Genomic DNA, 26,873 nt, shown 5'->3' with positions numbered 1-26,873 from the left:
ATTATATTATATATTCTTATATATGCATTAGGAAAAGAAAATAGACATGTTTTTTATGGTATGACTGGTAATAAAAAAAGGAAATAAATTAAGGACTGTCTCAGTTCTTGCATTTGAAACATTAGACATATATATATAAAAAAAGAATAGAAAAAAACAAACAGAATATTATTGAGCCTATCGATTATGAAGAAACTGCATCTGGGCTATTAATTAGGAAATCCTCAACAATCCTGGCTCTAGGAAAGCAATGAGATTCTAAAAACCTGTACCATCAACTGTGTTGATTGGCATCCAATCTCTCTCGATCATGCTGCATATCCTCTCTGTAATGCCCTCCGCCCTTCTTTGCCTAAATTAACAATGTTGAAATGGTCCCACACCACACTTCTTTTCGCCTGCTGCATTTTGTTTTCAACCCTGGTCTCTCGCGAGACATGTTCACCTCTCGTTCTCACGCTCTGTTCAAGTTCTCTTTCAAGCATTCGTTTCGGTGTCTCACTATGGGATACGCCCCTTCCGCGTATGCCTCAGAAGCTCTATTCCACTACGCCAGCCAATGAGGCTGGCTGACAGCTGTGACGCTCGTGCTCACATCCCCCCGTATATAATACGGTGGCGCAGCGTCACCTCCTCATTCAAAACCTTCTTCTCGCTTCACACCAGAAGCCTCCACACACTCTCTCTTCTACAGGCCGCCTAAGCTAAACAGTCCACAGACGGAGTTAATACCTCCGTCGCCGGGCGCTTAGCGACTTTGAAGAGAAAGAGGATTTATTCTGGTCTTCACCATAGACCGAATATTTTCCTGTTTAGTCGGGTTGTCTCCAAACGACGGCTAAACGAACTAGCTAAGCTAACAACCACATTAGCATTAGCGCCGCGACTAGTTACTAGCCCCCTGTGCTAACGGTGAATAGATTGCCCACCACGCCATCGTCCACCGAATAGCGCGGTATAGCACAAATTAGCACACCAGCTAATTGTTTGCAGTAATGCAGGCAGTGCCGAGTGGAGATGGTGAACCCGCACGGTCGTGTCCCTGTGGGAATAAAATAGCTAACGGGACACGCACCATGTATGTGACGCTTGCCTCGGGCTGCGACACGCCCAGGCAGCGCTGGCCGATCCCGGTTCGTGCTATCACTGCGCGCGGTTCACCGTCAAAAGCCTACGCCGCAGGCTGGCGCGCCAAGTCAGCCTGTCGGGTGGGGACCCGCTCATATCAGGCGATGCGAATCCGCCCAGTACACAGCAGGTCGCCATGCCCGCTGCATCATCCACTCCCGCGGGGTTAAGCTGGGGTGACCAGCTAGACACCCTCGCCCCACTCCCCACTCTGCTAGACGCAGAAGAGGATGAGCTGGAGGGAGAAGAGGATGATATGAACGACGGATCCGAATTTCTCATCTCTGACGAGGATGATGAATTTGAGGATTCACCGTTCCTCCCCTCCGCCCAGATGGTAACACTCCCATGTGCCATGGAGGTCACTAGTGAATCGGGAGAGTCACCACACTCTCAGTTTCTAAATGTGGACCTCCAGGATGTGCTAAAGCGTGCAGCTGAAAAGCTGAACATCCCGTGGCCAGCCGTGCTAGCGGAGACTGCAAAGTCACGCTATGAGGGAAGGAGATTGCCTAGGGCGAAGCGGGCAGCGAGACAGCTACTCCCCATATTTCCAGAGCTTATGGAGGAGTTAGCTACGTGCTGGAAGGAGAAGCCCTTTACGGGAAAAACTCCTATCCAAGGAGGATCTGCTCTTGATCTGGAGCGTATGGAAGAAGAAGGACTTCTTCGCATGCCCCCCATGGAGCCCCTGGTAGCAGCACACCTGCATCCCAGCCGCTCAGCAGCCTCCAACCCCACGCTGCCCTCCAAGGCAGACCGCTTTCAGTCGAGCATGACCGATCGGGCTTATAAAGCGGTCGCCCTGTCTGCGAGAGCCCTTAACGCCATCTCCATGCTTACAGCCTACCAGGCTGAGCTGCAGGACGACGCGTCAGCCACGCCAGGCTCACCTCTATGGGAGGAGATTTGTGTTATCACGGATCTCTCCCTCCGTCTTCAGAGATGTGCGGTCCAAGCGGCAGGCAAAGCCATGGCCACGATGGTTGTCCAGGAAAGGGGCAGGTGGCTGAATCTCGCGAATCTCTCAGACAGGGAGAAAGAGGCCATTCTGGATGCACCGGTTGTGCCCAGGGGCATCTTCGGCTCCGCTCTCGCGCTGATGCAGAAGCGGTGCGAAGAAAAGAAGAGGGACGATGAAGCGCTCCAGCTGTGCCTACCCAGGAAATCACAGCCGGGACCTACAGCTCCTCCTCGCCCTCCTTTCACACAGGCTGCAGCCCGTCCGACTGTCGGTTTTCGTGTTCCTAAACGGCCGAGACCACAGCCGGATCAAAGCAGAAGCGCTGAAAGCAAGACAGCTTGGTCCAGGAAGCCCCAGACGCTACCACAAGCTGCCCAGCCGCCCCCCAACTCATCCTCACGGATGGTGAGGAGGCAGAAAAAGTCAGCCTGATGGGTATCTGGCGCGGGGAGGAAGCCAATCTGCCCCCCATTTACTGGCTCCTCTCCCTAATGTTCAGGCGAAACGCAGTTCAGGCGCTCCCATATGTTCTGTGTGCCAACCATGCCCAGTTCGCACACCAAGCACACCCTCACTCATTTCAGCAGTGATGTGTTCAATAAAGCCAAGTGGTTCTGTGTTTTATGCTCGTTACATGTTGCAAAACAGAATAAAACGCAAAATGTTGCAAAACATAAAAGGCATAAAGCCGAAGCCTCAGGGAGTGTCTCTGCTCTCTGGGCTAAAAAGCCACACACACGCTATCTCAGCACAGACAGGTCGCGCATGCGCAGTACACGACACGTGTAATCACAGTGCGCTGCCGCTGGAGGGCGCGAGAACCACATGGCTGGACAATTGGAGCACATGCGTTTCGTCCCGCTGGGTGCTCAGAACGATGCGAAATGGTTACAGGCTACAGTTCAACACACAGCCTCCCCATTTCACGGGAATCGTTTATTCTCGAGCCACAAGGGAATCGGCTCACATTCTTCAGGAGGAAATTTCCTCATTACTGAAGAAAGGAGCGATAAGAGTAGTGCCACCTGGACAAAATCAGGACGGGTTCTACTCTCGGTACTTTCTGGTTCCCAAGAAGGGGTCCCAAACTTTACGACCCATTCTGGATTTACGTGCTCTGAATAGATATTTAAGAAAATACAAGTTCAGAATGCTTACTCATTCAGCTCTACTGAAGTGTATACATCCAGGCGACTGGTTTACATCCATCGACCTGAAGGACGCTTATTTTCATATCAGCATATATCCCCCGCATAGGAAATACCTAAGATTTGCCTTCGCGGGGATAACGTACGAGTATTTGGTTCTCCCCTTTGGTCTCTCACTCAGCCCGCGGGTGTTTGTGAAATGCACGGAGGCGGCGATAGCTCCGCTGCGAAAACGGGGCATTCGTATCGCTACGTACATAGACGACTGGCTCGTTTTAGCTCAGTCGCAATCAGAAGTGACAGAACACACAATGTTCCTTGTGGAGCATCTTCTAAAACTGGGATTCCAGTTAAACACAGAGAAGAGTGTGTTGGTTCCAACCCAGTGCATATCTTATCTGGGGCTGACACTGGATTCAGTGTCGCTCAGGGCATGTCTATCTGCAGAAAGAGCTGCAAAGTTCAGAGTGTGTTTGGATGCCTTTCGAATGGGAAACACGATCCCATTTCGCATGTGTCTTAGACTTTTGGGCATGATGGCCTCAGCCATAGACGTTATCCCTCTGGGACGTTTATTCATGAGGGATTTCCAGCGCTGGGTGGCCTCGCTCAGGTTGGATCCGTTACGTCACTCGCGCTGGAAAGTGAAAGTCACGCAGACGGCGCTGATGGCTTTGTGTCAATGGAAGCGCGAGCGCTTCTTAACACAGGGGGTCCCTACGGGCGTCGTGCATGCTAGACGGGTAGTGACGACAGATGCGTCACTGTCTGGTTGGGGGGGCATTCACGAGGGCCGGACAGTTAATGGCAGGTGGAGTCACCGGCAGCGATCCATTCACATAAACTGTCTTGAGATGCTGGCGGTTCAGCTAACACTCAGACATTTTCTCCCTTTTCTAAAGGGCTGTCACGTTCTCGTGAGGACGGACAATACGGCGGTAGTGGCGTATATCAACCGTCAGGGAGGGCTGCGCTCCCGTCCGTTACACACACTGGCCCGCAGGTTGATTTTATGGAGTAGTGTTCACTTTTTATCCCTAAGAGCTACACACGTTCAGGGGATCTTGAACAGGGCGGCAGATCTGCTGTCGAGGGGTAATCCCCTTTATGGGGAATGGACACTCAACAGCTCAGTTGTCCAACAGATTTGGGAGCGTTACGGCAGAGCAACAGTGGATCTGTTTGCGTCATTAGGGAATGCGCAGTGCCCGCTGTTTTACTCGCTGCACGATCAGAGTGCCCCGCTGGGAGTCGACGCTTTCTCACACGAGTGGCCACGATCGCTACTTTACGCGTTTCCTCCAATCGCATTAATCTCCCCAACTCTAGCCAGAGTAAGGGAAAAAGGTCTGACCATGATCTTAATAGCTCCACACTGGCCGGGCAAGCATTGGCTGGCGGAGGTCACGCAGCTTCTCCATGGCAACCCCTGGCCCCTCCCATTGCGTAGGGATCTACTGACGCAGGCAGGGGGGGAAATATTTCATCCACACCCGGAACGACTAGCCCTATGGGCTTGGCCCGTGAGTGGTTTGGCTCAAGTGTAACAGAGTTACTGCCTAAAAAAAAAAAAAAAAAAGAGGGAGAGCTGCCTCCACTAGGTCCCTTTTTGGATACAAGTGGGGAGTGGTTTGAACAGTGGTGTTCAGAGAAACTTAAAACCCTGTCCCTATGCTCTGGGAGTTATACTTTATTTCTCACAAGACCTGAGAGTTAGGTATTTCCCCGCAGTTAAGCTGTACATGGCAGCTATTGCAGTGTGGCATGTGATGAGATAACATCCTTTAGTGTGCCACTTTGGGCACGGTGATTGTTACTTGCCTCCAAACCCCGTCTCTGTTTTGGGGTTTATCTTCAAATAGTACTCAGGTTAGCCTTGGCTAACATGAAATGTATTACGTAACAAAGACTATCGCACTGAAATTCAGAAGCGATTGCTTTGGCTTACACTGGTAAAGTGCCTTATTTAGATTTGGCTGGTTGACAGTGTGTTCGGGCAGGCTTGTCTGGCAATACGGGAGTTAGGATATCCCATAGTGAGACACCGAAACGAATGCTTGAAAGAGAACTTTAGGTTACTTGCGTAACCCCGGTTCTCTGATAGCATGAGTGAGGTGTCTCACCAGACCACCCTCCTTGCAGCGTGAAGCGAGGAAGAGGTGTGCCTGTTTTGAATGAGGAGGTGACGCTGCGCCACCGTATTATATACGGGGGGATGTGAGCACGAGCGTCACAGCTGTCAGCCAGCCTCATTGGCTGGCGTAGTGGAATAGAGCTTCTGAGGCATACGCGGAAGGGGCGTATCCCATAGTGAGACACCTCACTCATGCTATCAGAGAACCGGGGTTACGCAAGTAACCTAAAGTTACTTCAGTAGCACCCTCTAGCGATTAACCGCGAGTAATACATTTTGTTCGAGCAACCTCTTGATCGACAAGTAATCTAAAGTCGATTAATCATTTGCATCCCTAATCAACATGGAAAATGTGCTTTGCCGAAATAATAATTAATTTATTTTCTAATATATTATTTCAACAAATTGTTGAGGAATTTTTCGGTTTGACACAGTAACTTTTGTTTTAAATTCAGACATTATATTGCCCCTACAATAATTAGTTTGCCACTGTTATAATAATTATATAGAATCATACAAATGCAAATTTTAAATACTGTTAATCATGAAGATTTAAAGATGTAAAGTCAAATTAAAAAAATAAATACATAAATAAATAAAATAAATAAATAAATAAATATAAGGCTGACATACCAGCTCAGATACTTTAATAGGCTCACATTGCTTAAAAAAAAAAAAAAACATAATATAGATGATCGAGATCAGCAGAAAGGATTAAAGTAATCTCTCTATATATTGTACAGTAAGTTTAAAACATAATTTTTGTGGCTGCCCAAGATGGAGTTGATTTTCCTGCTTTCAATAATATGGACATTAAAAAATTATCATAAAAGGATGCATAGTAATGAATAATGATTACTAAATAATGAATAATAAATAATGGCAGTAAATAAATGACAGTATTATTAGAGTCCCCAGTACACTACTGTGATTGACAGTGTAAATGAACAGGGATCTGGACAGCTGGCCTATAGGGATGCAGATTAATTAAATGACCAATTAGAGCCTAATAAGCCAATTAGATGAGCTAATGCTAGCTAAATTAGCTTACTTCAGTGAGATCTATCTAATCTATCTGGTGGTCAGTTCCAGTCATGTTCCGCAGTATTCCTTTTAATTAATCAAAAGTTTAGCAGGTTTGTTACAGCAAGGAAATTATGGTAGTGAACTGTGCTAAACTCAATAACCCAATAACCAGATTGTACGCCATCAAATTAAAACACAGACAGATTAGTTGTATTAATCTTTGTATCACAAATTCATATTCATAAAGTTTTAAGAGTTCAGAAATCAATATTTAGTGGAATAACCCTGGTTTTTAATCACAGTTTTCATGCATCTTGGCATCATGTTCTCCTCCACCAGTCTTACATGCTGCTTTTGGATAACTTTATGCTGCTTTACTCCTGGTGCAAAAATTCAAGCAGTTCAGCTTGGTTTGATATCTTGTGATCATACATCTTCCTCTTGATTATATTCCAGAAGTTTTTAATTTGGTAAAATCAAAGAAACTCATCATTTTTAAGTGACCTCTTATTTATTTCCAGAGCTGTTTACATTGCTGTTTACATATGGATGATTTTGGAATGTTAAACAAACCAAAATACTCTGTGATGCATTTAGGTGATCTTATCATGGTTTCTGAGGCTGGTAACTCTGATAAACTTTTGACTGGTACTCTACAACTGCCAACATGCCAAAAATGATGAGACAGGAACTAAAAATATTGTGTCTCATGACTATTGTTATATCCCACACATATCCACTCACCTGTACTGTATGTGTGTGGGGCTTCTGCATTAAATGTGGACAGAAGTATCGGGACACCGGATTATTCATTGTATCTTCTGGAAAAAAATAAGAGACCACTTTTAAAATTATGAGTTTATTTAATTTTACCAAATTGAAAACCTCTTTGTTTTTTTGCACCAGAAGTAAAGGCATAAAGTTATCCAAAAGCAGTGTGTAAGACTGGTGGAGGAGAACATGATGCCGAGATGCATGAACACTGTGATTAAAAACCAGGGTTATTCCACCAAATATTGATATTTTGCTTTTGAACTCTTAAAACTTTATAAGTATGAACTTCTTCTGAAAGCTCTGCATCATTTTGGTTATTTCAGCCATTTCTCATTTTCTGCAAATAAATGCTCTAAATGAGAATATTTTTATTTGGAATTTGGGAGAAATGTTGTCTGTAGTTTATAGAATAAAAGAAAAATGTTCATTTTACTCAAACATAAACCTATAAATGTCTTAAAAAGTGGTCTCTTAGTTTTCCAGAGCTGTATTTTAGTAGATGTGAATCTTTCTATATGATGCATGTTTTAGACACACAGAAAAGCATTTTATGATGTAATCATTATATGATGCAATGATAACTCCATATAATCATCGTACTCCTCTGTGTGTTACACTCATATAGAGGCCCTGATGCTTTGATTTATTTATTTTGTATTTATTTTTTGTATTTTCCCCAGAGGTTAACAGCCAGCACTGGGAGCAGACAGCGCAGCCGCCTCTCCATCATGGCTCAGTATCTGAGCACCGTTAAAAGCTGCTTCACCATCCCTGGCCGAGCCTTCGTACCCAAACCAGACGTGAGTGTTCCTTCCTCCTGTCTACCGCTGCTCCTCACCTTTTACCCCTCCTACCCACACACACACACACACACACTTCACACGTGTTGATGGTGTCTCATTAAAGCCATGTTGAACCAGTGTCTTTAGATGTGACATCAGAACTAGTGACACATATTGTACGTAATGATGCCTGCTGGGCGTTTGGCACGCGGCGCTCTCGTGCAGCATGGTAATGAGAAGCATGTCTTCATTGTTGCATTTGCAATTAGAGGCTTGTTCGTTTGATTTGCAGCCGTTGCGTAACGCGTGCGGTTTGATGGGAAGCACTAGGGGATTGTGGGTGATAGAGGAGTCCCCTGAAAGAGAAGCCCCTCTTGCTGAGCCCACCCCCTTCTGTAAATATTTAATCCACGCAGGGTGTGTTGGCAATGGAGAGATAAAGAGAGGGAAAGTGGGACGGGGTGTGCGCTCTCTTACATGACACCAATGTGGCACCAATGATTATTTTATCACACGTTTCTATTTATTTTTTTCTGGTGCGTGTGAATGAGTGTTGGCCTGCCGCGGTTTTGCTTTGGGACATTATTCAGACAAGCGGTTGATAAAAAAATATGTTAGAATTGTGTTTTAACAGAAGAAAACATGCTGCTGTGGTATTGAGACGTGTCCACTGTGTATTTAGCGGTAAATGTAATTTATTGGTTCATTGGCCCAGTTGATTGGATTAGCTTGTTTTTGTTTTTAATGTTTAATTATCAGAAACCTATTGAATGATTGGCCTCACAGACACACGTCATGTTTGGTTCTGTTGATTTTAACTAAAGCATAATAATGTTTTCTCTCATTAAACACCAGAAATGCTTATAAAACTCAGGGTTCGTACGATCCGGAAAAACCTGGGGAAAAAAATAGCAATTTCCAGGCCTGAATATGTTTCGGAAAAATAAAAATACCCCAAAAGTTTAGGAAAAGTCATGGAAATTTGATCTACAAATCTTTGTGTTTGCGTTTATCGATGGAGAAAAATATGTCAGCCCAGAGTTAATTCAGTAATTTATCCCTACGCAATGGAGCTTTCAGTATCTGACACACTTTTTTAAATTAAAAATTGTGTGTCAGAATAATTTTAGGCTTACCAATATTATACCAATTTTGAATATAGTGTTTGTTTGATTCTTGGTTGTATTGTCTTTGTCTCTGCACTGATGTTTTAAAAATCATATGGTCATGAATATTTGCCTTGAAGGCATGAAAAAGTCATGAAAAATGTATTGGCTTAAATATATTGGTTAAAAAGTGTATGAACCCTGAAAACTAAAAAAAAAAGCTTAAAAAGCTTATAATTGCCTGTATTTAAACTAATATGCACTATATGGACAAAAGTATTGGGACACCTGCGTATTTAGTCAAAGGTTTTAAAAATAGTTAATTCTGCTTTTGATAAAGTAACTGTCTATATGGTCCAGGGAAGGTCTAGAATGAAGCATTGCTGTCAGGATATGATTGAATTTACCTCATTATTCACATATATTATAGGTTGTGCATTCCTATCGGCCAGACTTCAAAATACAAAGTATTGGATGGAGCTCCACAGCTCAATACTGGGGGGGTTTATACCCCATTATATAGGCCACATTTAACATTAGTGTAAGACTGGTGGAGGAGAACATGATGCCGAGATGCATGAAAACTGTGATTAAAAAACAGATATTGATTTCTGAACTCTTAAACCTTTATGAATATAAACTTGTTTTCTTTGCATAATTTGAGGTCTGAAAGCTCTGCGTCTTTTTTTGTTATTTCAGCCATTTCTCATTGTTCAGTGTTCTCTTCATTTTTTTAGAGCTGTAAATATACTGTGTACAAAACCAGTGACATTATGTTATTTCCTCACCCAAAATCACTAGTGAGCCACTATGTGTCTTGATTTGCTTTGAAATAAGACTTTAATATGTGTAAACACTTCTAATTAGGGGTGGGACAGAATATTGATATCATGATATGTTGTATTATATATGTTTGCAATATATTATTGATTTGTGCTGTCAAATATGAATATTTAATTATAACATAGAAGCTCTAAAATCCCTAAGAATCGCCCCCAATTTGACTTACTCAAGTCACTGCTTCATTAATCTACGTGGAGGCAACAAACAAATGAATAGGGCAATCCTGCGGTGAAGAATATTTTGGTTGTCAACATTTTAGAGGCGAGACAGCCGTGTTTGAGGTTCACAGGTTTGTCAGTTTCACGTACTAAACTCTGTTTATTCTTCTGTGCCAAGATAAATACAGTTTTCCATTCTAGGGCACCTTCAAACGCTTTGAATATCTGGTTTCTGTCACATCCGCCGTGAAAAATTCTGACACTTCTATAACGCTTTCAGAAATCTCTTTTAACATCAAACCACTCTGACTGAACTTGTTTACATCTTAAAAACTGAGGAAAACTGGTGAAATCATCCTTTAGAGCACACAATTGTCTCTGTCTTGGTTTTGCTGATGTGAATTCTGATGAATAGGTTTTTATACAGTCATTTTTAATGCGTATGATGATGATGTTGTTCAGAAAGGGACACATTGCAGTTATAGTAATATAACAGGCTGTAGTCCTGTATATGTTTCTCTTTATAGGTTATTGTCCTTCTTTCCTCATGTTCTTCAGTGGTCAGGACCTTACAGGAGAGAAGACCACAGAGCAGCTATTATTATTATTTGGGTGGTGGATCATTATACATTATATCAGCACTGCAGTAACACTGATCATCATGGTGGTGGTGTATGAGGTGTATGTTAGTGTGTGTTGTGCTGATGGTACAGTGAGCTGATCAGATACAGCAGTGTTGCTGGAGTTTTTAAACACTGTGTTTAATGATCACTCACTGTCCTCCACTCTATTATACACTCCTACCTACAGCTGCTTCATCTTGTAGATAAAATATAAAGTCAGAGAAAGAAGCTCTGAATCTGTTGCTGCACAGTTTGTAATGGTCATCTTCTAGTTCTTTACTAATACTAACAGAACGCTGTCCACAGAACACTGGTGGTGGACTATTCTCAGTCCAGCACTGATACCTGAGAGTGTTTAAAAACTCCAGCAGCACTGCTCTATTAGATCTTCACACTAAAGGACAATATATATATATATATATATACACTTCTGTTTTGAAGCTACACTGAGCCTAGGTATAGCCACACACCCTATGCTGTGGCTTAATGCACATCTCTCGTCCACTGAGCTGCCTACATTGCAGTTTTAAACTGCAGAGACATGAAAGCACGAACAGAGAAGTATAAATGGGAACAGCTGCATAAGGCACTCTCACAAGCTAACCAGTAGACAACGTGTTAACTCGACACAAAACGTATAAACCAGCCTTGACCCCCACTACCGTGCTAGTGTTATTCACTGCATTGCTTAGAATAATGATCCACCACCCAAATAATAATAATAATAATAATAATAATAATATCTGCTTTTTGGTGATCCTGTGGGATCCTGACTGTTGAAAGCAGGATTATAACATTTTAAAGTGCTAAATAGATCTGATTAGAAAATTAGAATAGAATAGGGCTGCAACGATTGGTCTTTATAATCGACAATGTTGATTTTTTTTTATTTGTCCACTACAAATTTAATTGCAGACTAATCGTTAATTTGTAACAGTACTGCATTACACAAAGTGCTGGAACAGAAGCGCAATGGGAGATGGGTAAATGTCTCACTCACGCAGTTTACGCTCAACTTAGTCTGTGTCTCCAAAAGTGTCCAAACACAACAGATATAATACATATTTACTCACTAAATATCAGTACTTTCCACATTTAAAGGACATCTAGACATTTAAATGCAATTAAATCTCATGTTTAGCTGTTTCTATCATTTTTAGAGATGAAAAACATCGCAGAAATAATCATTAATTAATCAATTAATCGAAAAAATATTCAGCTGATTAGTTTGTAATTATTGGTTGCAGCCCTAGAGTAGAAACATGGAGGTGATTATAATGCTTGTTCAGACTAAACTACATGTTATATGTCCCATTGTTAAAGCTAATAAAAATAATGGTTAATTCGAGGAATTAGAAAATGTATTAAAATTCAACCGAAGCATGTTTTACCTCTGAAAAAAAAAATACAGTTAATTACATAATATTTCACACCACACAAGATGCTGTGTCCTCACCTGCGAGACCCCTGCAGTTCTCATTAGACAGCGTAAGTCATTTGTAGGTGGAGAGGAGTTTAGTTATGCTGTGCAATTTGGAAAGTTGAATCTTTTCTAGATTGTTCTTCTTCTGACTAATTACAGTGTCCAGCGTTCGTGCTATTGTTCTGCAGGACTGCTTTAGCTGCAAATAAGCAGGTATGGATTGGCCTGGAGAGAGCTGTATGTCTGCTGCTGCTGCTGCTATGTGACTGAAGAAATTAAATTTGTGTTTATAGGCTTTCTGCAGCAGAAATTCTACAGCAGGAACTGAGTGAGTTCTTGTTTGCCACCCGCCGTGTGTTTATGTGTGTTTATGTGTGTGTGTTGTACACAGCCTCCTGTCATGCTTTCATCAAACTAAATGGATTGAGGCGGTCGCACTGTTTTTAGGCAATAACTGGAAGAATTAGCCTGCGTAGCTTTGTGCATTATGGCGAGTCTTTGGATGAATTATTCTGCTCAGAATGCTTAATTCCTCATTGAATGCCTTTTATAAGGTCGAAGGGAATTAGCAGCAAAATTTGAGGGCAGAAACAGGGTGGGTCTATTTATAATCACGAGCATTAACTGATATTGACATGCTGCGAGGAGTGTTTTTAATGTGGCTTGCCTTATGTCTGGCAGTCTTGTTTCACCCCTGCGAGGCTCCTTGTTCTGTCACATTGAGTGACTGTGGTTGTCCTTGAAGGCTTGTGTCCATGGTGATTGGCCAAGCCGGGCGCCTCGGGCCGCTCTTCTCTTGGTCTCTTCTGTCATGGATCACACTCCGAGCCCCCACCTGGCTGTCCAGTCACATGGCTTCACCCTCAGACATTGCTTACACAAAGACTGCTAATGACTCAAAACCTCAAAACTCAACATCTCTGAGCAGTGCTGATCTTCTGAGGAAAATAAGGCTATTTTTGGCGTCCTGCAGCGATTCAACTGAGCCGAGCTCGACTCCTGACTGTTTAATCTAGTGTTCCATATTCAGATCATTTATTTTCAGCCCATCATTCGCCTACATTTTCTTGAGGAGTGGCAGCAGCACATGGTGGAAATTAGGGGTGGGCGATATGGCGCTGAAATAATATCATGATATTTCATAGTATTTTTGCAAAAATGATACTCTTGGCCATATGACAAAACACTGAATAATAAAAAAAAAAAGATTTAAATAATACACCACTGCAACAACATGAAAATTAAATAATATGATAAATGGTACATCCCTAACTGAAATACTGACAAAAAGAATCGAAGAATTTTATCAGATTTATAACAGAACTCAGTGATCCAGAATGTCAGGTATTAAAGTAAAATAAGTGAAAATGGACAGATATAATCTGTCTCTAGTAGATATAGATATATAATGGAAATAAGAACGGGGGGGGGGGGGGGGGGGTAGTACCCTGATGTGATAATTAGGGGTGGGTGATGTGGCATGACGTTGTAGGGTCTAATATTGTTTACGATATTCAAAAATGTTTATTTTATTATGATATTATTGCATATGATACGATATGGCAATACAAAATATTAATCCATATTGTGATAGTAGTGGAACTATGGCTTAAAAGCAGTGAATTCTCTTTATGTTTTGCTATTAAATATGAAACTTTAGGGTATTTGTAGGGGTATAATTGTATATGTTTCATTGCTGTCCAATTATAAAACATAAAAACATTTTTGTCGATTTTCAGTTTGAACACACAAACTGTCCTTTACACTGTGCAATTTTTTTGATGAATAGGCCAATAGAAATACTTTAAAATGACTTCCATTAGAAGGTTTTTTTTCTTTCCTGTAAATCTTCCTTTTAAATATCATTGCAATTAGACCCTTTTTGGGCCTTCTGTTTCACACTAGAGGCTAGAGATAGCAGGGTCAGTGATGAGGCATATACATACATTGCAAATGTTGTTTTTCTAATAAGTACATTTTGTAATTATAATTATATAACCCACATTTGGTATATAGAGCATTGAGCTGTGGAGCAGTGGAACTTTGTTTTGCAGAATGAGAGTGCTCCATCCAATACTTTTGGGATGAATTGGGATTGATGAGGTTTAAGATTAATTTTCTATAGAATTAAAGATATACTCGATTCTGAAAAGGTGGAAAAATTGTTACAGTAAATAAAGAGTTAAGTTGGAATTAGGGATGTGCTGATTTGATCAGTGCCTGTCCAGCTATTTTCTGGATCAGGTATTGGCTATTTAAAGCCCAATCTAAATCTGATCCTTTGTTTTTACCACTGTATTCCTGCAGAGCGCCCTCTGGTGTTTTGTTAGCAACACAAACAAACTGTATTTCCAGTTTGCAGCTAAAACACTATCACTTATTGTATGAGAAAGTCTGAAATCTATGGTGTCTCCTCTTCGCTCTGTGACATCTGAATAAGTCTTTGTGGACAGGCCTCAAGGCCATTCAGCAGCTTCTGCATCACAGCAGCAGAGCTTCACAGCAGTGATGGCCATACGCTTTATGACCTGCCTGCCTCTGACCAGTGTATAAAAGCAGACGGGAGACAGTGGCATGGGAGCAGAAGTGCTGCTGATGCTGCTTCTGCTGCTGGTGATGTTTCTGCTGCAGGTGGTGCTTCTGCTGCAGGTGGTGCTGCAGTGTCCTCCCCCCACACAGACCAACACTCCCACTCACAGAAGAGAGTGGAAAGTGGCCAGAGACAGATTAATGACGGAGATCGATCAGAAAGCAGAGCGAGGACTAACTCAAACAGATAGTTGTCTGGGTGTCCTGAATAATGCCTTCTTCAGCTCCACCTCCAGCAGCTGAGGGGAGGAGCTTACAGATGTTTTTCATGTCCACAGTTTGAGGTTGTGTGATGCTAGCTAGTGCTGGGAGGTTAATTGATTGAGTTAATTGATTTTCAAAATAAGGTCATCAGGATTGTGCATCTTGACATCTTTAGTATGTCACAAAAGTGAGTACACCCACATTTTTGTGCATATTTTATTTTTGGGACAAGACTGAAGATATGAGACTTTGAAAAGTCAGTGTACAGCATGTGTTATATTGTGATTTAGCTGTACCAACAGCCATTAATGTCTAAACCACTGGCAACAAATGTGAAAACAGCCAGTTGCTACTGGAATCCTCTTTTACTCCTCCATGACGACATAACTAACTAAGCTGGTTAGAGACCTTGCACTCCTCCATCTTCCATTTGAGGATGTCCCACAGATGCTCAATAGGTTTTAGATCTAGAGACCTATTTGACCAGTCTATCACCTTCTTCAGCTTTCTCAGCAAGACAGTTTCATCTTGGAGGTGTGTTTTTGGTCGTTATCGTGTTGGAAAACTGCTATGTGGTCCAGTTTCTAAAGGGGGGGATAATTCTCTGCTTCAGAATGTCACAGTACATGTTGGATTTCAACTCCCCAGTGATGGCAGCACTTATAAAGCCCTAGATTAAGATGCTACCACCACCATGCTTGACTGTAGACAAGGGATATTTTCTTCGTACTCCTCACTAGGGCACTGTCAACCAAACCATACTTGGTGTACCGTACCCTTAATTAATCATTGGTGTGTTTTAAACTTAACATAAAATAAATCCAATCAGTGTGTCACTTGCCCTTCTTTTTAAGAGCCAGGTGTGCTCTGACTTAGTTTGGTATTTTAATGGTGCAGTGCTTGTATGCTTCTCAGCAAAAGGAACTGACCTGTGTGTTCTTGCTGTAAGGGTGTACATGCAGGTAATTAACAGGAACAGTCATGTTATTTTATTTTGTATGCTGTTTATTGTTGATGTAAAATTTGGGTGAGTTCTTGTGTTTGTAACAAGCAGGGGTGTACACACACTGAGTACACTATGTACCCTACAATGCCAAGATAGGCTGTTGTCAGGGTTTTAATCAGTCAGTGGTGCACCTGTGTTTTCTAACACTGTAATAGCAATATGCTAGAAATTTACCTGAACACACCTCACTTTTAGACCACCACACCCATGGGTGTAGATAAATTCATAGGTTGTGAAAGATTGTGACACTACTTTAATGGCATAGAAGCAAAGTGTGACAATAGACGTGGGTTTGTGGGGGGTGCCCACAAACATTTGGACACACAGATTGTGTAGGTTTGAGTGTTAAGATACTTATAAATTGATCATTAGCCATTTATAGCACCTTTTAAAAAGAATGTAATGTATTCTACAAAAGATATGTGTAAAATACTGTGTAAAAGACTAGTCATGTATTTAAATAAACTTATTTTATTTCAAGTATAAAGCACGTTAGTTTTATTATAAAATCAGTGTTTTACTTTTGGTCTGTTTGATGTCTGATGCAGCCTTTTTTCTGGTATTGGACGACTGCTGCTAACTGCGTATCGGATCAATGCTATCTCTGTCTGCAGCCTCTGCTGCAAACCACCAAACACACATCAAAACAGCTTCCCTCCCACCTACGAAAAAACACACAGGCCCAATAACACACTGTTACCTGCAGTCAGGACAATATGACTTAAGCTCTTAAGATTCTTAATCTGCAAGCTTATTATTCAGTTACTCATTTTCTGCTTAAATCTGACATGCCAAAAGTAATGTGACAGAAATTAGTACTGTATCATATCTCATGACTTTTGCAACATCCTATAAAAGCTTAATAACACTGCAGTGGCCTGTATGATATATGTTCTGAGTTTCCTGCATTAAATGTGGACATGATTTCTCCCAGTCACTTGTATATTCACACAGACAATTTAAGCCAGATGCTGCAGGTCACAATCTTTACCATTCACTATGCTTGCTGTCCACTGTGGGTGTTAATATTAGCTTTCTACGATGTATTCCCGATTCACCCGTTACACTGTGGAAATTGAATTTTCCAGCCACCTAGCACCCACTTCCAATCAGGTATTGCTCAGATTCTGATAATTTACTGTAATTTACCTTGCCACAAGCATGATGGTCCTTGTTCAACCTCACTCACAAGATAACACCTCACAGCATATACAGGTGTGGGTGCTCCCAAGCCAAGTTGTCCATTGGGGTAACACTCCATTAATCAATTTGCATACTGTTATCTTATGACTTTTTGGCATGTAGTGTATTATTCAGTTGTAAACTGTAAATTCTTCAGTAAATAATACCAATTTGTAGTAATAAACTGTGGAGATGTGTTTTTTTTTTTGTCTGAAACAAAACAAAATAAACAATTGCCCAAATGCTAATTTACTAAATATATTTTTTTGTAGCTTCTGGGCTTCTGCTACCTCTGCTAAAAAAATGTTAATGTTGGAGGAATCACTGCATTTTGTCTTAAAATAAATTTCTCATTGTCTGTATAAAACTTTTCACCAAAATTATTTTTGGACATTTTTGGATGATTATTTGGTAGCCAAATATTCAGTGCAATTGATGGCAATGTTGGCCATATATTTATAGCTTTTAGCTTGAGACTACACTTTATACCATTTAAGCTTTCAACTAACTGTATGCAAACATGTTTTATTTTTTTTTGTAACATCTTTAAACCCTGTTTTTAATTAACAGGTTAACTAAAACAATATATCTATTGGAACTAATAAAAAAATTAGCTTAAATCAATGGATTTTAAAGTAACGTAGCCAGTGTCAGCTAGCCAATTGTAGTAACACAATTGGTGCTGCTTTGTTCTTTTCCAGTGTACAGAAAGTATCGGTTTAAAATATCACCCAAATCTAGACATCGGTCTGATGCCGATGTTTCTAAAAAAGCTATTATCGGCTGATACTGATAGAATTCATTGTGCATACAGTACTTGGTTCCACAAACAGTCCCATGCAGTGTATAAGAGGTTATCACCAGATTAGGTTCAATACAAATAAAGACCAGATAAAGCCAAAGCAATTCTCATGACCTTGACCTGTCAGACGAATACAGTGTGCTTTAATTTGTTTGTTTTAAATATATATGATTTGTACAAATACTATTCCCGCCGTTCCATCACAGGAGGAAAGGAATAATAGAATATGGAATTAGAACAATAAAATCGGGGCAGCGGCTCCGTGGCAGGACCGGCTAGCGTTTGAGAGAGCTGCTTTTGACAAATGGGGTCAGATCCGGTATCAGAAAGGTTCCATTTGAATAAATGGGGTCAAATGAGGTATCAGGAGTATATGAAAGTTATTCCAATGTCTCTGAAGCCTGTGGCACCATTCTCTCAATATATCATAGTCCCAAGGTTAAATCTAAAAATACCCTGTTTAAAATGAAGCGCTTCGGCTGTTGGCCGCAGCTCATAATTAGTCCAGGAGAGCACGGTGCTGGATTACAGCTGAGTCCGCTCTGTTTACCTTTAATTATACTGGAATGTGTGAAAATGCTCTGTTTGTGATGAAGTTAAGTTGAGAAAGAGCAAGAATATTGCAGTATTTTATTAGTTTATTTAATATTTATTTATGGTTTACTTTGCCTGCCAAGGTCAGACTGGACACACTGTATGAAAGTCAATAGTCAGTCATTACGGCGTCTAAGAGTTCAATTAGTATTGATAACTTGACGTGAATTCTCAGTGATTTACAGCCTGGTCACAATGAATCCGCCTGTCAGGAGTTATTGATGATCAATTCATGATTGATGTCGGACAATCTTACAGCGGAAATGAGAGGAAAATGAGGCATTCCAGCATTTCCTGCACCTGCAGCATTTCCTTCAGATCACTCAGGCAGTGTCCCCTTATTTTTAATATCCTGTAAGTATAATTATGTTATCAGAGTGACCTTGATATTGTCCATTATGTTCCTTAAGACTAAATAAGAATAAACGTCTCTGGTATTGGATGTCATAATTATGACTTACTATCTCATAATAATGACATACTATCTCACTCATGACTTACTATCTCATAGTAATTAGTTACTTTCACATAATTATCACGTCTCATAATTGACTTATTGTCTCAATTATGATGATAGGTACTTACTGTCTCATAATAACTTGCTATCTCAATCAAGCCTTGCTATCTCATAATAATGACTTGCTATCTCATAATTATGACTTATCTCAATTATGACTTAGCATCTCAGAAATATCACTTACTTTCTAATAATAATGACTTACTATCTCATAATAATGACAAACTATCTTATAACTATGGCATGCCATCTCATAATAATTACTTGCTTTCTCATAATCATGACTTAGTATCTTATAGGTACTATAGGTACTGTCTCATAATAAAGACTTGCTATCTCATAATTGACTTATTGTCTTAATTATGACTTAGTATTTAAAAATTATCACTTTCTCATTATTGAGTTATCTCATAATAATGACTTAGTATCTCATAATAATGACTAACTATCTCATAATAATGACGACCTATCTTATAATTATGGCATGCCATCTCATAATAATAACTTATTTTCACACAATCATACTTAGTATCCCATATGTACTTACTGTCTCATAATAATGACTTGCTATTTCATAATTATGACTTATCTCAATCATGACGTGCCATCTCATAATTATGACTTACTTTTTTATAATTTACTTAGTATCTCATATGTACTTACTGTCTCATAATAAAGACTTGCTATCTCACAATTATGACTTACTTTCTCATAATCGACTTAGTATGTCATAGGTACTTACTGTCTCCTATTAAGTTGCTATCTCATAATTATGACTTACTTTATCATAATCATGACTTAGTATCCCATATGTACTTACTGTCTCATAATAACGACTTATCTCAAACATGACTTGCTTATAATAATGACTTACTATTTCATAATAATGACTTACTATCTTATAATTATGATGTGCCATCTCATAATAATGACTTAATTTCTCATAATTATGACTTATTATCTCAAATATGACTTAGTATCTCAGAATTATCACTTACTTTCTCATTATAATGCCTTGCTTTCTCATATAATAATGACCTACTGTCTTATAATAATGACTTACTTTCTCATAATTGACTTGGTCCCTCATAGGAACTTACTGTCTCATAATAATGACTTATCATCTCAATTATGACTTAGTATCTCAGAATTATTACTTACTTTCTAATATAATGACTTACTTTCTCATAATAAAGACTTACTATCTCATAATACTACCACATAATTGACTTAGTTCCTCATATGTACTTACTATCTAATAATAAAGACTTGTTATCTCATAATTATGACTTCCCCTTTCTATTATTGACTTAGTATCTCATAATAATGACAAACTATCTCATAACAAATTAGCATCTCATAATTATCACTACCTCTTTATTATGATATAGTATCTCGTAATTATGACTTACTGTCATGGAGGACTTTTATTTTTTTGGCAGAAATGGGCTTCTATATTATTGAGACATAGAGGTAAAATGTTGCTTATTTTTAAGCTTTTATAGCATCATTATCAGTTGCATAAAATTGTCTTTAAATATAATTAATGTAATTTATCTCCATTATTCCTGGGACAATTTATTTTCCAAACCAAATATATTCTGATGACGGGCCTAGTCTCTCCCTCTGTGTAGTGTAAACTAATGAGGGTGTAGGGATCCAGTTTAGTCACAGCCAGATGATTTTAATGCTGACTCACTTTGATCAGGTAGAATATGATGTTTCTCACAGATGTGAGTTAGCAGAGTTTGCTGTCTGAGCAGATGTTGCAGTATTTTACCTGTGACAGAAGCTGTGAGCAGTGCTGAATGTACATGTGCGTCAGTCACTCAGCTGCTGTTCACCACACCTATTTTTTTTTTTATTGTTTAATTTTTTCTAAAACAAAAACTAGTCCTCAATTTCAGCCTATAAGTGTGTATCTCTATACCGTTCTATATGGATCTTGACTTCTGTGTAATTTATAGCATGGTCTCAGTGAATCTGACCTTCATGAGTTATTGATGATCAATTCATGATGGACGTTGGACAATTTTACGGTGGAGCTGAGAGGAGCATGTCAGCATACGAGAAAGAAAGGAGCAATAAATTATACTTTCACCTGCTCTGTGAATGCTTGGTTTCAAAATTACTGACTTTTTATTTGCACGCCCATGAATATCCTATTTTCCACTTAAAGCGTACTGTAGTCCATTTTCTAGAATCAGTAGCACTGTAAACACATCACAGTGACATGAAAAATAAGAATAGGAAATGTTACAGAAATGCCATCTTGTTTGTTTATTTATATTTAAAAACGATACAAAAAAATAATTAATTAATTATGTTGAGAGTTAGTGTAAATATAACTAATTACATACAAACCAATACTTGTCTTATAATAATTATTTTTAAAATGAGTGCTGACAACTTTTATGGAGATGTGGATTTCATTTTCCAGCAGGACTTAGCACACTGCTCACACTTCCAAAAGTACCAATTGGTCTTATATAGTATGCAAATTTTCTGAGATACTGATTTTTGGGTTTTTAATTGATTTAATTAAGATATAATGGGGAAAATAGAACATTGTGAATTTTTCTTTTGATACAAACAGTAAAAAGGTTGTCATCTTCATTCATCATTATATTTCTAAGAACGTTCAGTAGCAGTTTAAAATAAGACTACTTTTATAGAGGGTTTATAAAGAAGGTTATTAATTGGCTTATGAATGCATGACAATTAATTAATAACCAGTTAAAACATTATTGTTATATTAATACCTGTTACAATCATACAGATGTCAAACAGCATTCTGCAAATGTCAAGGTACATAACATAGAATATTAATTTGAATATTAATTATGACTTAGTATCTCATAGGTACTTACTGTCTCATCATAATAATGACTTGCTATCTCATAATTATGACTTATTTTCTCATAATGACTTAATGTCTCATAATTATCACTCACTGCCTCATTATTATGATGTAGTATCTCATAATTATTATTTACTACCTCGTTATTATGATGTAGTATCTCATAATTATTACCTCATTATTATGATGTAGTATCTCATAATTATTACCTCATTATTATGATATAGTATCTCATAATTATTAGTTACTACCTCATTATTATGATGTAGTATCTCATAATTATTACTTAGTACCTCATTATTATGATGTAGTATCTCATAATTATTACTTAGTACCTCATTATTATGATGAAGTATCTCATAATTATTACTTACTACCTCATTATTATGTAGTATCTCATAATTATTACTTACTACCTCATTATTATGATATAGTATCTCATAATTATTACTTACTACCTCATTATTATGTAGTATCTCATAATTATTATTACTACCTCATTATTTGGATGTAGTATCTCATAATTATTACTTACTACCTCATTATTATAATTATGAGAAGTATCTCATAATTATTGTGCAAGATATTAAAAAATGTTTTTAAAAACACCACTGCATTTATAATTTGATAAAGTAATAAATGCAGTGGTGTTTTCACTCAAGTATATACCATGCTTTTGTTTTATAACAAACAATTATTTATCTACAGAACAAAACAAAACAAAAAAAAGAAAAACAAACTCACTTCCTGTTTCTCGATTGCAGAGCAGAAGGCTCACTCTGCATTGTTATTTTATTCCGCAACACCTCCCACTCTGTGTTCTCGTTCTGGACGTTTTCACACCAGAAAACAAAAGCGTATTTGGGGAAGCTGCCTGAACAGTTGTTTTGCTCCTAATTGGTCCGGAGAGCTTTTATATCCCGTGCTCCTAACCCTTCCCTAAAACCCTATTTTGGAAGATGAACGATGCTCAGCCACACAAAGCGTCCTATAAATATCCCGGACACCTTCTATTTACTGCAGCCTTAATTTGAGGTAAGAGGGCGTAGGAAGTATTTCAGCGCATTAAGCCTGTGCTTACTCCAGAACGTTACAAGCTGTGAAGCGTCAGATCTGATAGTATTATTTTCTTGTGGCCTCTTTTGTCTCTGCAGCCCATCCTGCCTGTCTCAGCAGTTTACAGCCCACCAGGCAAGGGCAGTATCATCATTTCTGAGAGCTACGCACTCGGGGCTAGTGCTGCAGAGACGCGCAAGTCCTGATCAGGGCAAGGTCATTTACTGCATGCACGTGTATGTGTGTGTAAGACAACCGTATTATATCGTCCAGTAGATGATAATGGTCTGTTCGAGGAAAAATGCCTCCTTTTAGCTGTGCTGAACAATAGCTGTGCCTTAACAGATCGTCCTCAGCCATGTATTATGGCCCACTATTATTGCTGATGGAGATTTGATAGCGGGAATACACTATTTCACTATTGCAAAGGCCCTATCAGTCATACGCTTATGAAGTGATTTATCCAGTTCTTCATACTTACCTGCAGAATAATGAAATGAACATGTATCACTGTGTCAGTGTGATTCATACACTATTTCACTCCCCCTCGCGCTCCCCCTACCCCTTGTGCTTCTCAGGCAGCAGCAACCTGTCACTCACACAGACACAGAGACAGCGCTGTGTATCTACTTCTTGTGTCAAGAATTGAAACATTGCAACATGTTGTGTTTGATTTAATTGACTTAAGTGACATTGCACGTCCTGCAATGTGACTATTGCGCATGCGATGAACATTGCGATGACTATGCTTAAATAATATATTGTGTAGCCCTAGAACGAGCTTTCATTCATCATTATATTAAAAATTTTTAGAATGTTCGGTAGCAGTGTAAAATAAGACTACTTTTATGGAGGATTTATAAATTGTTTATGAATTAAGTTATTAATTGGCTTATAAATGAGTGAGAATTAATTACTAACCAGTTAAAACATTATTGTTATATTAATAAATGTTACAAACATGAAGATGTCAGACAGCATGCTGAATGTCAAGGTAAAGAATATAGAATATTAATTTAGTCATTAAATATTTATACAGTATATTTCTATTTATAGCTATATCTCTCAAATATTGCTACCATGTCAAAGTGTTCTACCACAGTCTGCATATAGAGTACGTAATAGTGCATACAGAGTACATAAACACATTGTTGTTACTTCTTCTGCTTACTCCAGCGAATAAATCACAAAATGTCATTACCATACACTAGACTATAGGTAGCATCATTTCCTAGACTACATTATCATATCTCAGTGTTTCTCAATCCTGGTTCTGCAGGCATCACACCCTATACTTGTTAGTGTTTTTCCATGCTTTAACACACTCGCTGCACCTCTGAAAGGAATTGTTAATGAGCTGAATAATTGAATCAGGTGTGTTGGCAGAAGGAAAAACAATGATGTGCAGAGCAGAGTGGCGCCAGGACATAGACTGAGAAATACAGCCTAATCAGAACTTAATTCCAGCCTTTTAAATTACAGTAAATTATATTATTAGTGAAATATAGCTAAAAATAGAATGTTTAGCTGAGCATTTATAAGCTAATGGGAACCTACAGTAAATCTGAGTTTTCTTTCTCCGGCTCCTCTGGTCTCCCAAAGTAAATATACTTTTTATGTTAGTATTTCTTATAATATTTTCCTGTAGTCTAATAAATCTCTGCTGTATTTCACCTCTACCACTCCCCTCTGGATGTAAAATGGGCAGGTTTGAGTGACATTAGCAGAACCCTGACCAATCACAAGGCTCACATACTGTAGCTCCTCCCCCTCTCTTTGAGTCTGAGCAACCAGAACTTGTGAGCTGATGAACTGTTGCTTAGCAACCATCTTGGTGATCTAACTAGCAAGCTGTTTAAATATTCACCAAGAAAATCTGTTGGCAAAAACTTGACAAAACGTATGTAAATTTAGATGTATATGCTAATATTACGCCCCAAAAAAAATCTGCCAATGGAGTAACCACATTTTTTTTGTAAGATTTCCTAAAGGAAGCGATCACAAAGTTTCTTAATGAGTGAAGTAAGATTTAAATCAAGCAAAAATGTATTTATTCATTTTTTTTATTATTAAATCAAACCTGATTTTCTTTGGCTTAAATTTGGACATAAGAATCAGAATCAGTTGACTTTTGATTTTGTATTCGCATTATTTAAAATAAGTGTATATTAAGACTGTTAAAGTGTACAAAGTAAGGCTGATTAAGATAATTAGTCATAAAATAAGCAAAATTATTTAACAATTTGAAAAAAAAAATCTTGTCAGACAAAAAAAGAAAAACTTTGAAATTAGACAATTTCACTTGCTAAAATTTTGTGGGGTTTTTTTGTAGTTCAGAGATCAGCACAGCTTTTCTGTTGCAAGACTGTGTGCATTAGAATATTATAACCATTCCCACACAGTTCCTTAGGCATTTTTTTTAGGAGCGTTATAGGAAAAGCACACAATACTAATCAAGAAAACAATGCACAAAAAATACTAATAATATAAACCCAGGCACTATAGCTCTTGATGAAATGGTTTAGTTACTAGAAAAAATGTTTATAACACTGGCTCCATATCTGCAGCCATGGCTGCAGCACAGGCCTGAAAATACACAGTTAAATAAACAGAGAAAATTCCATCTTCTTCTCTACAGTCAGTCCTGTTTTGTTAATAAACATCCTCGCCAGATTAATCACGACTGGATGGATGTTTGTTCCAAAAATGAAACATTATGACGAGGGGCTGCCTGTGTCAATATTGATGTAATTGACCATGATGAGCTCAGACAAACATTAGTGTGAAGAGCGAGCCAGAAGCGCTAACACGCCACAGGTATCTTTACATACAGCCTTTATATAAAGAACCGTTTAAAAAGGAGTTTGCCAAGTGCGCCGGAAAGGCCTGCAGGCACATTAGGCAGAATGCAGATGATAAGAGATGGCAGCTCAGTGAGAGGGACACGTTCCGGATGCCAGGTCTGTATGACACAGCACACAGTGAGCCAATTCCAGCACCATCTCACTCTGGAGAGCGTTCAGATTGGCTGCACTGTGCCACAACCTGGATGACTAACCTGCTGCTGCTCTGCAGCCCACAAACCCTAATTAGACGCTTATACTTCTGCATCTTGTCAGCAGGCTTCTGTGCATTGGTGAGAGTTCCTACTGTTTTTAGGAAAACATTTCACAGGACTTTTACAGAGATTTTACATATATGACAATATGAAAACAGACATACAGTACATACAGCGCTGAAAAAAAAATGAGAGACCACTTAAAAAATAAACAATGAGTTTCTTTGATTTTACCAAGTTAAAAACCTTAAAAGCCTTCAAACCAAGCTGAACTGCTTTAATATGTGCACCAGGAGTAAAGGCATAAGGTTATCCAAAAGCAGTGTGTAAGACTGGTGGAGGAGAACATGATGCCAAGATGCATGAAAACTTAATAAAAAAACAGGGTTATTCCATCAAATATTGATTTCTGATCTTTTAAAACTTTATAAATATGAACTTGTTTTCTTTGCATTATTTGATTTCTGAAATCTCTGCATCTTATTTGTTATTTCAGCCATTTCTCATGTTTTGTAAATAAATGCTCTAAATGACAATATTTTTATTTGGAATTTGGGAGAAATGTTGTCTGTAGTTTATAGAATAAAACAAAAATGTTAATTTTACTCAAACATAAACCTATAAATAGCAAAGTCAGACAAACTGATTCAGAAACTGAAGTGATCTCTTTTTTTTTCAGAGCTGTATATACATCAAGCATAACATTAAGCATTTACCTGAACTTCATAATCTCATTACTGCAGATATAGTCTGAGTTGATAATCTTTAAAAACGAATAAAACGATAAAAACAAGTTAAACTCAAACTCTATTGAGCTTTTACTATACGATCATAGATTATATAGAAGACTAAGGTTATTTAAATCCTTCAGTTAATGTCATTTCACTGGTGCTGTG

At 38.9% G+C, this 26,873-nt stretch overlaps 1 protein-coding gene across 2 annotated transcripts in view; it reads left to right on the top strand.

Annotated features, from left to right (window-relative positions):
- tfb1m (transcription factor B1, mitochondrial) overlaps positions 1 to 26,873 on the top strand; it is a 53,335-nt gene that overhangs the window by 5,702 nt on the left and 20,760 nt on the right. For both annotated transcript variants that reach the window (XM_022673207.2, XM_022673206.2), the window contains exon 6: positions 7,855 to 7,974. In XM_022673207.2, coding sequence (XP_022528928.2) covers positions 7,855 to 7,974 — 120 coding nt within the window. The remainder of the gene's footprint in view (positions 1 to 7,854; positions 7,975 to 26,873) is intronic.

This window comes from Astyanax mexicanus, chromosome 14 (assembly GCF_023375975.1).
Source record: "Astyanax mexicanus isolate ESR-SI-001 chromosome 14, AstMex3_surface, whole genome shotgun sequence".
NCBI classification, from domain to species: domain Eukaryota; kingdom Metazoa; phylum Chordata; class Actinopteri; order Characiformes; family Acestrorhamphidae; genus Astyanax; species Astyanax mexicanus.
The sequence above is the reverse complement of the archived record's forward strand: the minus strand, read 5'-3'. Positions and strand labels throughout refer to the sequence as shown.